Source organism: Lampris incognitus, chromosome 6 (genome assembly GCF_029633865.1).
Source record: "Lampris incognitus isolate fLamInc1 chromosome 6, fLamInc1.hap2, whole genome shotgun sequence".
NCBI lineage: Eukaryota > Metazoa > Chordata > Actinopteri > Lampriformes > Lampridae > Lampris > Lampris incognitus.
Genome location: NC_079216.1, coordinates 4,649,213 through 4,661,779, shown reverse-complemented (window position 1 = coordinate 4,661,779; position 12,567 = coordinate 4,649,213). Strand labels below are relative to the sequence as shown.

The 12,567-nt window shown below is 48.7% G+C and overlaps 1 protein-coding gene across 1 annotated transcript in view; it reads left to right on the top strand.

Moving 5' to 3' along the window:
* si:ch211-272n13.3 (ankyrin repeat domain-containing protein 36C) overlaps positions 1–6,615 on the top strand; it is a 51,939-nt gene extending 45,324 nt beyond the window's left edge. The window contains exons 42-44 of the mRNA XM_056281660.1: positions 505–754; positions 3,406–3,451; positions 6,203–6,615. Of these exons, the coding sequence (XP_056137635.1) occupies positions 505–754; positions 3,406–3,451; positions 6,203–6,333 (427 nt within the window). The 3' untranslated portion in view covers positions 6,334–6,615. The remainder of the gene's footprint in view (positions 1–504; positions 755–3,405; positions 3,452–6,202) is intronic.
* Positions 6,616–12,567: the final 5,952 nt, after the last annotated feature.

The following is a 12,567-nucleotide window of genomic DNA, read 5'->3' as shown; positions in this document are numbered from 1 at the left end:
GTCGAAAGGAGCCAATTGAGGTGGTTCAGGCATCTGATTAGGATGCCTCCTGGGCACCTTCCTTTTGAGGTTTACCAGGCACGGATGACTGGGAGGAGACCTCGGGGTAGACCCAGAACTCGCTGGAGGGACTACATGTCCAATCTGGCCTGGGAACGCCTTGGGATCCCTCAGGAGGAGCTAGAGGGTGTTGCTGGGGAGAGGGACGTCTTGAGTGCCCTACTTAGCTTGCTGCCACCGCGACCCGACCCGAGAGAGGCGGCTGATGATGAATGAATGAATGAATGGTTAAGTTGATCTGTATGCCTGCCGGTTTACTTGTGTAGCTGAAGGGGTTGATATCTGTGTGAGAGGTGCCACAGAAACATCTTTTCCCACGGTCCTGCCTGATTTCTACAGCCTTTTTAATTGAGTGGTCAGCACTTCCCAGGTTGATTGGAACATGGCATAGGTCCTGACAGTCCATCATTAACTCTGTAAACCCTATCTATCCTCTGTCCTCAGAGCCAACACCCGGCTGGCCGAAGCCAACGCCAAGCTGCTGAACGAGCGGCACCGCAGCAAGTCCCTTATCGCCAGCAGCATCGCCAACGGCAGCATGGTAGGGCCCTCGCTGGATGTTGGCTCCTTGGGGTCGGCGCCGACCTACGGGGCTGCTCTGGGGCCACTGAGCAGGAGCCTAAGCCTGGGACTGCCCCTCCTCAGCCCCGTGACTGAGGGTCAGAACAGCAGGGTGGAGGACTACCTGGCCAAGGTCAGCAACACGCGCACACACGCACAAACAAACAAACACAGATGGAATTTACAGAAGAAGAATATGACTCTCCATGTAGACCAATTAGTTTACTTTGGGACATTTTCACCTCATAATCTTGTTGTCAGTGGTGTTAATGAAACCAGTGGCTGTTTGTTTAAAGGTAGAACTTTCCGTATATTTGCAGTACATGACACTACCTTAACGTCTACAGTGATTAGTAGGTCAGTCCCTATTATATCGTCTATTTGATTCATTAGACTTTACTTCATGTAAATGAAGCAGATTCATAAAACTGATGTAAAGGCCTGTAAAAAGCTCTCTGAATGGTTGTCTGTCTTTTCTATTTTCACGTCGGAGACTGGGAACATCTTCCCTCTCCTGCTCTGGTTTTCTTTACTCTCATCCCTTCTCTTCTTCTTGAGCCTGGTCTGTCTTCTAGCTGAACTTTTAACCTTTAACCTCTCTCTGCCTTTATTTCTCTCTGCTTCAGCTTCTGTCTCAAAAGTCCATCTCTCACCTGTCCTCTCTTCAGCCAGACTCATGACCAGGTGTGTAGTTTGTGTTTAGTTGAGTGAATAACTGACGGACTGCCTGCTGTTTCTCTCCCCTGCTCGACTGCCTTGACCCTGCTGCTAGTCTCCACAGGGCTCCTATGGCCAAACACAAACCTGGAGAATATTTGGCTTTCAATGCTAGAGCTAAGTTCTGGAAAAGGACACATACCTGTCCCGTTAAATTCTCCAAATGTAATGGAAATCTTGTCTTAACTACATAACACATAGGAATCCTAAGTCTTACATATAACGGCTGCTTATGTACATAGGGCAGTTGAAGCACATTTGTATGAAGGTGAACTCCTCTAAACATTGTCCCTCCTGGTGTCTCTGCTTTCGAGCTGGTTTTCTGCACGCTGCCGTGGTTTTCTGGTACAATAGAGACCATAAAGCACCACCAGTACTACACCCCTACTTACAATGAAAATGATGGACCTAACTTTCATTCTAGGACTTAAAAGAATAGAGGGAACAGGGGCGTCTGGGTGGAATGGTGGTCTATTCCGTTGCCTACCAACACGGGGATCGCCAGTTTGAATCCCCATGTTACCTCCAGCTTGCTTGGGCGTCCCTACAGGTGTCTGCAGGTGGGAAGCCGGATGTGGGTATGTGTCCTGGTCACTGCACTAGCGTCTCCTCTGGTCGGTTGGGGCGCCTGTTCAGGGGGGGAAGGGGGACTGGGGGGAATAGTGTGATCCTCCCACGCACAACATCCCCTGGTGAAACTCCTCACTGTCAGGTGAAAAGAAGCGGCTGGTGACTCCACATGTATCGAAGGAGGCATGTGGTAGTCTGCAGCCCTCCCTGGATCAGCAGAGGAGGTGGAGCAATGACCAGGATGGCTCGGAAGAGTGGAGTAATTGGCCAAGTACAATTGGGGAGAAAAATAAGGGGGGGGGGGATGGTGGATGTAACTTTCATTCTAGGACTTCAAAGAATAAAGGGAACATGAGAAAACTGAAAGTAAATGAAACTAAATATGAGCTGGAAATGTTTTTTTCAGTTTATACTAATGGCAGATGAACTGGAAAATGATAAAACCTGGACCTTTTCCATCTGCAGCTTCTACCGTGTGTGTGTGTGTGTGCGTGCGTGCGTGCGTGCGTGTGTGTGTGTGTGTGGCTAAAATCCCTAAATCATTGCATGTAAGATGTAATTCTGGCCTCAATAAGAACATTTCTCCTCATTTGGTTAGTTTAAAATATTGAATAAATTCTTCGACTTTTTAAAAAATGATTAGTATTGTTCATGTGTGTCTCAAGCTCATGTTAAAATAAAGTGTTGAGGGGCGTCCGAGTGGTGTGGTGGTCTGTTCCGTTGCTACCAACAGGGTGATCATTGGTTCGAGTCCCCGGCTTGGTCGGATGTCCCTACAGACACAATTGGCCGTGTCTGCGGGTCGGAAGCTGGATGTGGGTATGTGTCCTGGTCGCTGCACTAGCGCCTCCTCTGATCGGTCGGGGTGCCTGTTCAGGGGGGAGGGGGAACTGGGAGAATAGTGTGATCCTCCCACGCGCTATGTCCCCCTGGTGAAACTCCTCACTGTCAGGTGAAAAGAAGCGGCTGGCGGGCAACTCCACATGTATTGGAGGAGGCATGTGGTAGTCTGCAGCCCTCCCCGGATCGGCAGAGGGGGTTGAGCAGCGACCGGGACGACTCGGAAGATTGGGGTATTTGGCTGGGTACAATTGGGGAGAAAAAAGGGGAAAACTTGCCCAAAAAAATTTGTTGAAATAAATAAATAGCTTTTCTGTATAGATTCAATCATCCAAAATTGAAAAATGTATGCGAGCGACCTTCCTGACCGTACCACCAACCAGCAACCACAACCGGTCTGTAGAAAGTCCACTGAAGCAGAGTTCGTGTGTTGTGGTGCACATTTTTGATGTAGAGTTCATTTTTCACAGTGTTCATTTGAGTGGCTGACATGGCATCTGTCCATCTACCGTGGTGTGTTGTGTGACGCTCTCATCGCTACCACGCCTCCTTCCTCCTTCCCTGTTCAACTTGGACACTTTGCTGTGTAGTGTACCTTTAAAAAAAAGAAAACAATTCATGGAGGTTTGAGCTCGTATGTCTCTGCTTCTTCCTCAGATGCAGACTGAACTGCAGAGCGCTATAACGAAGGAGTTAGACCACGGTGAGACAGCGCTGAGGCTCCCCTCATCACAAACATCCAGGCTGTGTAGTAGACTCTTGTCATTATTATGATTATTGTCAAGTGAGCCGGCCATCTCATCCTTTCGTTGGACGAAATTAGCCACAAGATGGACGGATGGATCACTTGCCAAATTCCAATTATGTTTTCCCATTTGAAACAACCAAGTTGCTAAGTCACTTGATTAGCATCTTGTTAGCAAAAAGTCCCTTGTGGGGCGTCAGGGTGGCGTAGCGGTCTATTCCATTGCCTACCAACACAGGGATTGCCAGTTCGAGTCCCCGTGTTACCTCCAGCTTGGTCGGGCGTCCCTACAGACACAATTGGCCGTGTCTGCGGGTGGGAAGCCGGATGTCGGTATGTGTCCTAGTCACTGCACTAGCGCCTCCTGTGGTCGGTCTAGGCACCTGTTCAGGGGGAGGGGGAACTGGGGGGAATAGCATGATCCTCCCACGTGCTATGTCCCCCTGGCGACATCGCCTAGTGAAACTCCTCACTGTCAGGTGAAAAGAAGTGGCTGGTGACTCCACATGTATTGGAGGAGGCATGTGGTAGTCTGCAGCCCTCCCCGGATCGGCAGAGGGGGTGGAGCAGTGACCGGGACGGCTCAGAAGAGTGGGGTAATTGGCTGGATACAATTGGGGGGGGTAAAAAAGTCCCTTGTGATGAAATTCTCATCTCATCTTCAGCCGCTTTTCCGGGATCGGGTCGCGGTGGCAGCAAGCTAAATAGGGCACTCCAGATGTCCCTCTCCCTAGCAACGCCCTCCAGCTCCTCCTGGGGGATCCCAAGGCGTTCCCAGGCCAGATTGGACATGTAGTCCCTCCAGCGTGTTCTGGGTCTACCCTGGGGTCTCCTCCCAGTTGGCTGTGCCTGGTAAACCTCCAAAGGAAGGCGCCCAGGAGGCATCCTAATCAGATGCCCGAACCATCTCAACTGGCTCCTTTCGATGCGAAGGAGCAGCGGCTCTACTTCGAGCTCCCCCCGGATGTCCGAGCTCCTCACCCTATCTCTAAGGCTGAGCCCAGACACCCTATGGAGGAAACTCATTGCAGCCGGTTGTATCTGTGATCTCATCGTTTCGGTCACTACCCAAAGCTCATGACCATAGGTGAGGATTGGAATGAAGATTGACTGGTAAATTGAGAGCTTTGCCTCCCGGCTCAGCTCCCTCTTCACCACAACGGTCCAGTACAATGTCTGCATTACTGCTGATGCTGCACCAATCCGCTTGTTAATCTCCCGCTCCATCCTACCGTCACTCGTGAACAAGACCCCGAGATACTTGAACTCCTTCACTTTAGGCAACAACTCAGCCCCAACCCAGAGGGAGCAATCCACCATTTTCCAGTAGAGAACCATGGCCTCAGACTGGGAGGTGCTGACTCTCATCCTGGCCATTTCACACTCAGCTGCAAACTGCCCCCAGTGCGTGCCGGAGGTCGCGTTCTGATGACGCCAACAAAACCACATCATCTGCGAAGAGCAGAGATGAAATTCTGAGGTTCCCAAAACGGACACACTCACCTTGGCTGCACCTTGAGATCCTGTCCATGAATATCACAAACAGAATCGGAGACAAGGGACAACCTTGGTGGAGTGCGACACCCACCAAAAACATGTTTGACTTTGTGCCAGGAATGCGGACAAAGCTCTCACTTTGGTTGTACAAGGATCGAATGGCTTGTAGCAACCGCCCCGGTACCCCATACTCCCACGGTAACCCCAGAGTGCTCCAGGGTACATGGTCGTAAGCCTTCTCCAAGTCCACGAAACACATGTAGACTGGCTGGTCAAACTCCCATGCCCCCCTCCGCACTTCCGCAAGGGTAAAGATTTGGTCCGTTGTTCCACAGCCAGAATGGAATCCGCATTATTCCTCCTGGATCTGAGGTTAGACAATCAGTCGAAGCCTCCTTTCAAGCACTCTAGAGTAGACTTACTCAGGGGGGCTGAGCAATGTGATGCCCTGATAATTGGAGCGCACCCTCTGGTCCCCCTTTTTGAATATGGAAACCACCACCCCAGTCTGCCACTCCACAGGTACTGTCCCCGACCTCCACGCGACACTGAAGAGGCGTGTCAACCAAGACAATGTCCAGAGCCTTCAGCATCTCAGGGCGAATCTCATCCACACCCGGCGCCTTGCCACCGAGGAGCTTTTTAACTACCTCAGAGACCTCTGCCAGGGATATGGGTGGGGCTTCCCTTGAGTCTTCAGACTCTACCCCCTCCACTGAGGACGTGTTAGTCAGGTTCAGGAGCTCCTCAAAGTGTTCTTTCCGCTGCTCAACAACATCCCCAGTCCAGGTCCGGGGAAATTATTGCTTCAAAATTCATGTTCATGCTATGAAAAACTAATCACTCAGAAAAAAATTGGTTGGTGGCTTTTCTCAAAAATCACACTCTTTATTTCAGGCAACTGTTTTTTCAAATGGAGAAATAGAATGATGTCGAGGTGGTCTGACTGTCTGCCATCATGTGGCTACTACAACTGGTAGTTGAAATACTATTCTGGCTTCAATATTTCAACTGCTAGTTGAAATACTATTCTGGCCGTCTGCCATCATGTTACTACAACTGCTAGTTGAAATACTATTGTTAATACTTTTGTTGTTATTGCTGTCATAGTCATTGTGATTAGTGTTATCATTACTACTTTTATTATTACATGCATAATGTAATTTCAGTATGCTTCTGCATGGCTAACCCCGGTCTCACTCTGATCCTCAGCCATGGCAGAGCTGGAGGTGGGTTCGGCCCGTGTCTCCCCAGTGGGCTCAGCCTCCGGAACAGAGCTGGACCCGGTCAGCAGGGCCACACAGCAGTATCTGGAGGTCCTGAAGAAGAACTACATGATCTGACCCCCCCCCCCCCAGTACTTTCAGAGAGGACAGAGTCCAAGTACTGTACACGTACTGTCAGTTTACCAGCCGTTTAACGTGCAGTTAGTTTACTGACTGTTCCAAAACTAAGGCCAAAGCCACTGCCATCAACCTACCACTACGCTCCACCCGCCCAGCCTCGCTTGCTCTCTCTCCTTCTCTTTGTCTCTTTCTCTTTCTTCTTCTCTCTGTCTCTTTCTTCTGTCTTTCTATTTCTTCTTCTCTTTTTCTCCTCTTCTATTTTTCTTTGTCTTTCTTCTTTTTTATCTTTCTCTTCTTCTTTGTCTCTTTCTCTTTCTTCTTTTGTCTCTTTCTGTATCTTTCTTCTTCTCTTTGTCTCTTAGTCTTTCTTCTCTTTTTCTCCTCTTCTCTTTAACTCATTCCCTTTTTCTCCTTCTTTCTCCTTCTCTTTTTCCTCTTTCTTCTCTCTTTCTGTTCTTCTCTTTTCTCTCTTGCTCTCTTTTTCTCTCTTTCTTCTCTGTCCTTTTTTCTTTCTTCTTCTCTTTTGTCTCTTTCTCTTCTCTTTTTCTCTCTCTCTCAGCCTCCCTCTTTCTCTTTCTTTCTTTCTTTGAAGAAAGGAGTGAACTTGATGCACATTGCACTTATCCTCTCAGTAGTGAACGGTGTTCGTTGTTTCCTTGTTGTCTCTTAGTTTGTCCATGAAGCCATACGGTTAACACTGTTTATTATTATCGATGGTACAACCGGAGAGCGGCGCTGCCCATGTGGCGGCTGTTCCTCCAGCGAGGTCTGTGTTATCTGTAACCTTTGTGTGTCGTTCAGCACAGTGTGTATATACAGTGTTTGGGATTGTGGTTTGGATTTTTATTTGTGAATATTTGGTATAAGTATTGGATGTACATGTCGTTAACCATCCTGACAAGGTATTATTACATGTGGTGCGTGCCATCTTATGGTGCAATATCTGTCCCGGTCCTTATTCTGGTGGGCTCTGTTGAGTCTCCTGTTTGGAATTTTGGTTTTTTGTTAGTTTTGTTTTTGTTTTTTTGAGACGATATACTTGAAAAAGATGAACTAGAAAACTGGTTGTTCGTATGGAAGTTAAAATGGTGGTCACAGCGCTGGTGGGTTCATTTCACTCTTACCAGGAAAAAAAAGTATTTCACTATATTTTCTCGTGTTTAAAGACAAAATTTACTGTAGCAAAAAATATAAGGGACTATTTCAAATGCCTCTAAAGTTGTCAATAAAACTTGAAAAAACCTGGAATGTGTCCGCTGGATCACGTGTGGCTCAACTAGTTCATCCGGATGTGGAGCTGAGACGGGTAGTACTGAAAATGTTAAAGTGGACCCCTCCCCCTCCCCCGTGACACTGGTTCTGTTAATCCTTGGTTCATTTACAGGTCACCGCGAAGTTGTGACTGACACAGCAATCCTCCAAATCAGTGCTCAGCAGCTGTCCCTCTTCCTCCGAAATGGAGCAGCGGAGAGGAGTCTTCATGATGGATAGTAGAGAGGGGTCTTCATGATGGATAGCAGCAGAGAGGAGTCTTCATGATGGATAGCAGTAGATCAGCTGGAGGATCAAACCAGAGCAGAGGTCAGTGGTAGAAAGGTGTTGTTAGGGAACCTGTAACACAAATTTACTCTATCCTGATTGCTCAATCACCTCCTGGAGTTATTCAGTGTTCCAACACGTTCTGGAAAACCTGGAAATTTATAGACTAGTTTTCCAGTCACACAAAACGCCGTTCAAATGATCAAATGTCCTGGAAATGTTGGAGATTGTGGAAATTGTAAAGTTAGATTATAAAATCATATGATTCTCTGTGTGTGGGTCGGCACGGTGGCGTAGTGGTTAGCGCAGTCGCCTCACAGCAAGAAGGTGCTGGGTTCGAGCCCCGGGGTAGTCCAACCTTGGGGGTCATCCTCTATGTGGAGTTTGCATGTTCTCCCCGAGTCTGCGTGGGTTTCTTCTGGGGGCTCCGGTTTCCTCCTACAGTCCAAAGACGTGTAGGTCAGGTGACTCGGCCGTACTAAATTGTCCCTAGGTGTGAATGTCTGTTGATTTTGTATGTTGGCCCTGTGATGGTCTGGCGGCCTGTCCAGTGTGTCTCTCCGCCTGCCACCCAATGACTGCTGGGATGGGCTCCAGCATCCCCACGACCCTGAGAGCAGGATAAGGGGTTTGGATAATGGATAGATGTTGCTGTGTTGAGAGGGGGCATCGGAGTGTTTTCATTCACACAATCTGTTTAGAGACTATTGAGACTTCCCCCGACACTTGATACTGAATACTGTGACCAACGCCTGCCATGGATATCCAGGATAAAGTCCTGGGGGAGGAACCCTGTAATTTGCAGAGGACGGTAATGGGAGTTCATTTTGGAAGTTTGTCAGAGGGGAGACTTAAAGACATTTTGAAAATTGTTAATTTGACTATAAACGAGTCTTTAATTACAGGACAGTGTCACTATAAAGCAGTCAGCAGGACAGGGGCACATTTACACTTCTTGAGAGCACCAATGTAAAGCTTTTGTAAATGGTTTTGATTTATTCAGAATATTCTTATAAAACAGACTTCATACTCCACACTGGATGAGGCCTGGGTGTAACAACCACGGATAACTAGACTCGCTGGCCCTTGGCTAACGGGTCGGACCCTTTAGTTGACTGGTTAGCGTAGTCGCCCGTGGTGTGGGAGACACGGGTTCACGTCCCGGCTGTGGCGGTACCCAAGCAGCCAGGCCACTTCTGACACCAATGTAGTGAATTTGGGGGCAGCCGGGAAGTGAACCTGGGTCTCCCGCACCATTTTGCGCCAACCAGTCAACTAAAGGGTCAGACCCGTTAGCCCAGGGCTAGCGAGTCTAGTCATCCGTGCTCGTTAGATGGACATTTCCTGGTTTAAACTGTGCAGGTGTGTGTGTTGTCGGACACGAGGCGTCTGTTGTCCGAGGTGAGATGAAGCGTAGCATTAATATTTCCTCCTGCCCATTTGTAAGCCAGCCTTCATCAGTAATGAGCTGTGTACTCTTCCTCCCACATGAGAAGCTGATGGTGTGGAAACCATTCCCCCCACTTATTCAAATGAGACGAGGCGTGCGTGATGGCGCCCCCTCCTGCGTGTCTCTCCTCTCTTTGATGTGTCAGCCTCCCCATGTTACATATTCAGATCTGCTTACCTCGATTTTGCTCTCCCTTACACAAGATGGGCACATCTGACAGACTGACTATTAGATGTTTTATTATTCTCTTACACTCTTTTTTCTTTTCTTCTGTTTTTTAGCAGAAGCCACTTCACACGCTGCACGTACACCTGGGTTTGATGGAGGGGGTTACAAACATTGTCAGGACACTTTAGCACAGCGGAGAAGACAAACAGACAAACACACAGAACGGTGATGAACAGCGTTCAAAGGGCTGTTTTATTTTATTTTGTTTTATTTATTTATTTTGATGAAAAGCAACCCTGGATGGAAACAAACTTCTCCTCCGTCGTCCTGAATGGCGGATGCTGCTGATGTTCCACACTGATGTTCCAGTAAATAGCAGCAGAAATACAGAGGCTGGTTCTCAGTCCAATACAGTGGCGTGGCCACGGGTTAGGGTTAGGGTTGCCCCCCCCCCCCACCCCAGACTTTTGTCAAAAGATGGTCCTCGAGAGGCCTTCAAAACTGAGGAGAAAATGCCTGGGTATAGGTTGAGTAGGGTAAGAATTTTTCGGAGAAATGCTGGAAGAAGATTATGTAAGTGAATTACATGATGGCCATTTATAGAAAAAGTGCTCCTTTTATTCGAGGTGATTGTAATTGTGATGTGATGTGATGTGGTGTGGTGTGGTGTGGTGTGGTGTGGTGTGATGTGATGTGGTGTGGTGTGATGTGGTGTGGTGGTGTGATGTGGTGTGATGTGGTGAGGTGTGGTGTGGTGTGGTGTGGTGTGGTGTGGTGTGGTGTGGTGTGGTGTGGTGTGGTGGTGTGATGTGGTGTGATGTGATGTGGTGTGATGTGATGTGATGTGGTGAGGTGTGGTGTGGTGTGGTGAGGTGTGGTGTGATGTGGTGTGATGTGATGTGATGTGATGTGATCTGAATATGACTGAGGGGGGACAGGTGTCAGTACAGTGCATATGACTGAGGGGAGGACAGGTGTCAGTACAGTGCATATGACTGAGGGGAGGACAGGTGTCAGTACAGTGCATATGACTGAGGGGAGGACAGGTGTCAGTACAGTGCATATGACTGAGGGGAGGACAGGTGTCAGTACAGTGCATATGACTGAGGGAGGACAGGTGTCAGTACAGTGCATATGACTGAGGGAGGACAGGTGTCAGTACAGTGCATATGACTGAGGGAGGACAGGTGTCAGTACAGTGCATATGACTGAGGGAGGACAGGTGTCAGTACAGTGCATATGACTGAGGGAGGACAGGTGTCAGTACAGTGCATATGACTGAGGGAGGACAGGTGTCAGTACAGTGCATATGACTGAGTGAGGGAGGACAGGTGTCAGTACAGTGCATATGACTGAGGGAGGACAGGTGTCAGTACAGTGCATATGACTGAGGGAGGACAGGTGTCAGTACAGTGCATATGACTGAGGGAGGACAGGTGTCAGTACAGTGCATATGACTGAGGGAGGACAGGTGTCAGTACAGTGCATATGACTGAGGGGAGGACAGGTGTCAGTACAGTGCATATGACTGAGGGAGGACAGGTGTCAGTACAGTGCATATGACTGAGGGGAGGACAGGTGTCAGTACAGTGCATATGACTGAGGGAGGACAGGTGTCAGTACAGTGCATATGACTGAGGGAGGACAAGTGTCAGTACAGTGCATATGACTGAGGGAGGACAGGTGTCAGTACAGTGCATATGACTGAGGGAGGACAGGTGTCAGTACAGTGCATATGACTGAGGGGAGGACAGGTGTCAGTACAGTGCATATGACTGAGGGAGGACAGGTGTCAGTACAGTGCATATGACTGAGGGGAGGACAGGTGTCAGTACAGTGCATATGACTGAGGGAGGACAGGTGTCAGTACAGTGCATATGACTGAGGGGAGGACAGGTGTCAGTACAGTGCATATGACTGAGGGAGGACAGGTGTCAGTACAGTGCATATGACTGAGGGAGGACAGGTGTCAGTACAGTGCATATGACTGAGGGGAGGACAGGTGTCACTACAGTGCATATGACTGAGGGAGGGAGGACAGGTGTCAGTACAGTGCATATGACTGAGTGAGGGAGGACAGGTGTCAGTACAGTGCATATGACTGAGTGAGGGAGGACAGGTGTCAGTACAGTGCATATGACTGAGGGAGGGAGGACAGGTGTCAGAAGAAGTGGTACAGTGCATATGGCTGCTTGGGGTATTCTGTAGAGGCAGATGCAGTTTACTGCTCCTGCTGCAGGATTCTCGGTCGGGACTCTTGGTAAGTGACAGTTTTGACTTTGTTTACCATCTCTTCTTTCTCCAAACTTCTCTTAATCTTTACGTGCAAAACAGATACTCACGTTTTATAAGAAACTCTCTACAAGAAGCCAGTACTTGGGACTTGGGAAAACTTAAGAAAGACCAGTACTCGGATTTTGAAACCTAGTAAAGTAAAGGTCGTGTCCAGAGTCCCCCTTATTTTTATAACCCCCCCTGCCCCCCACTTCATTTACCCTGGCCACGCCGCTGGTCCAATAGCTGGAAAATGTCTCTAATTCTATTTGAAAAAGATGAAATAAGACATAGTTAAAATTAAAATGATGTAAATCAGGGTGTCTGGGTGGCGTGGCGGTGTATTCCATTACCTACCAACACGCGGATCGCCAGTTCGAATCCCCGTGTTACCTCCGGCTTGGTCGGGCGTCCCGACAGACACAGTTGACCGTGTCTGCGGGTGGGAAGGCAGATGTGGGTATGTGTCCTGGTCGCTGCACTAGCGCCTCCTCTGGTCGGTCGGGGCGCCTTTTCAGGGAGAGGGGGAACTGGGGGGAATAGCGTGATCCTGCCAGGCGCTACGTCCCCCTGGTGAAACTCCTCACTGTCAGGTGAAAAGAAGCGGCTGGCGACTCCACATGGATCGGAGGAGGCATGTGGTAGTCTGCAGCCCTCCCCGGATCAGCAGAGAGGGTGGAGGGAGTTTATGTATTAATCCAGTAATTTACAGAATTTTAAAGTTGATTAGTTTCAGATTAATCATTCCCAATCCCAGATTAATCATTCCCAATCCCAGATTAATCATTCCCAGATTACTT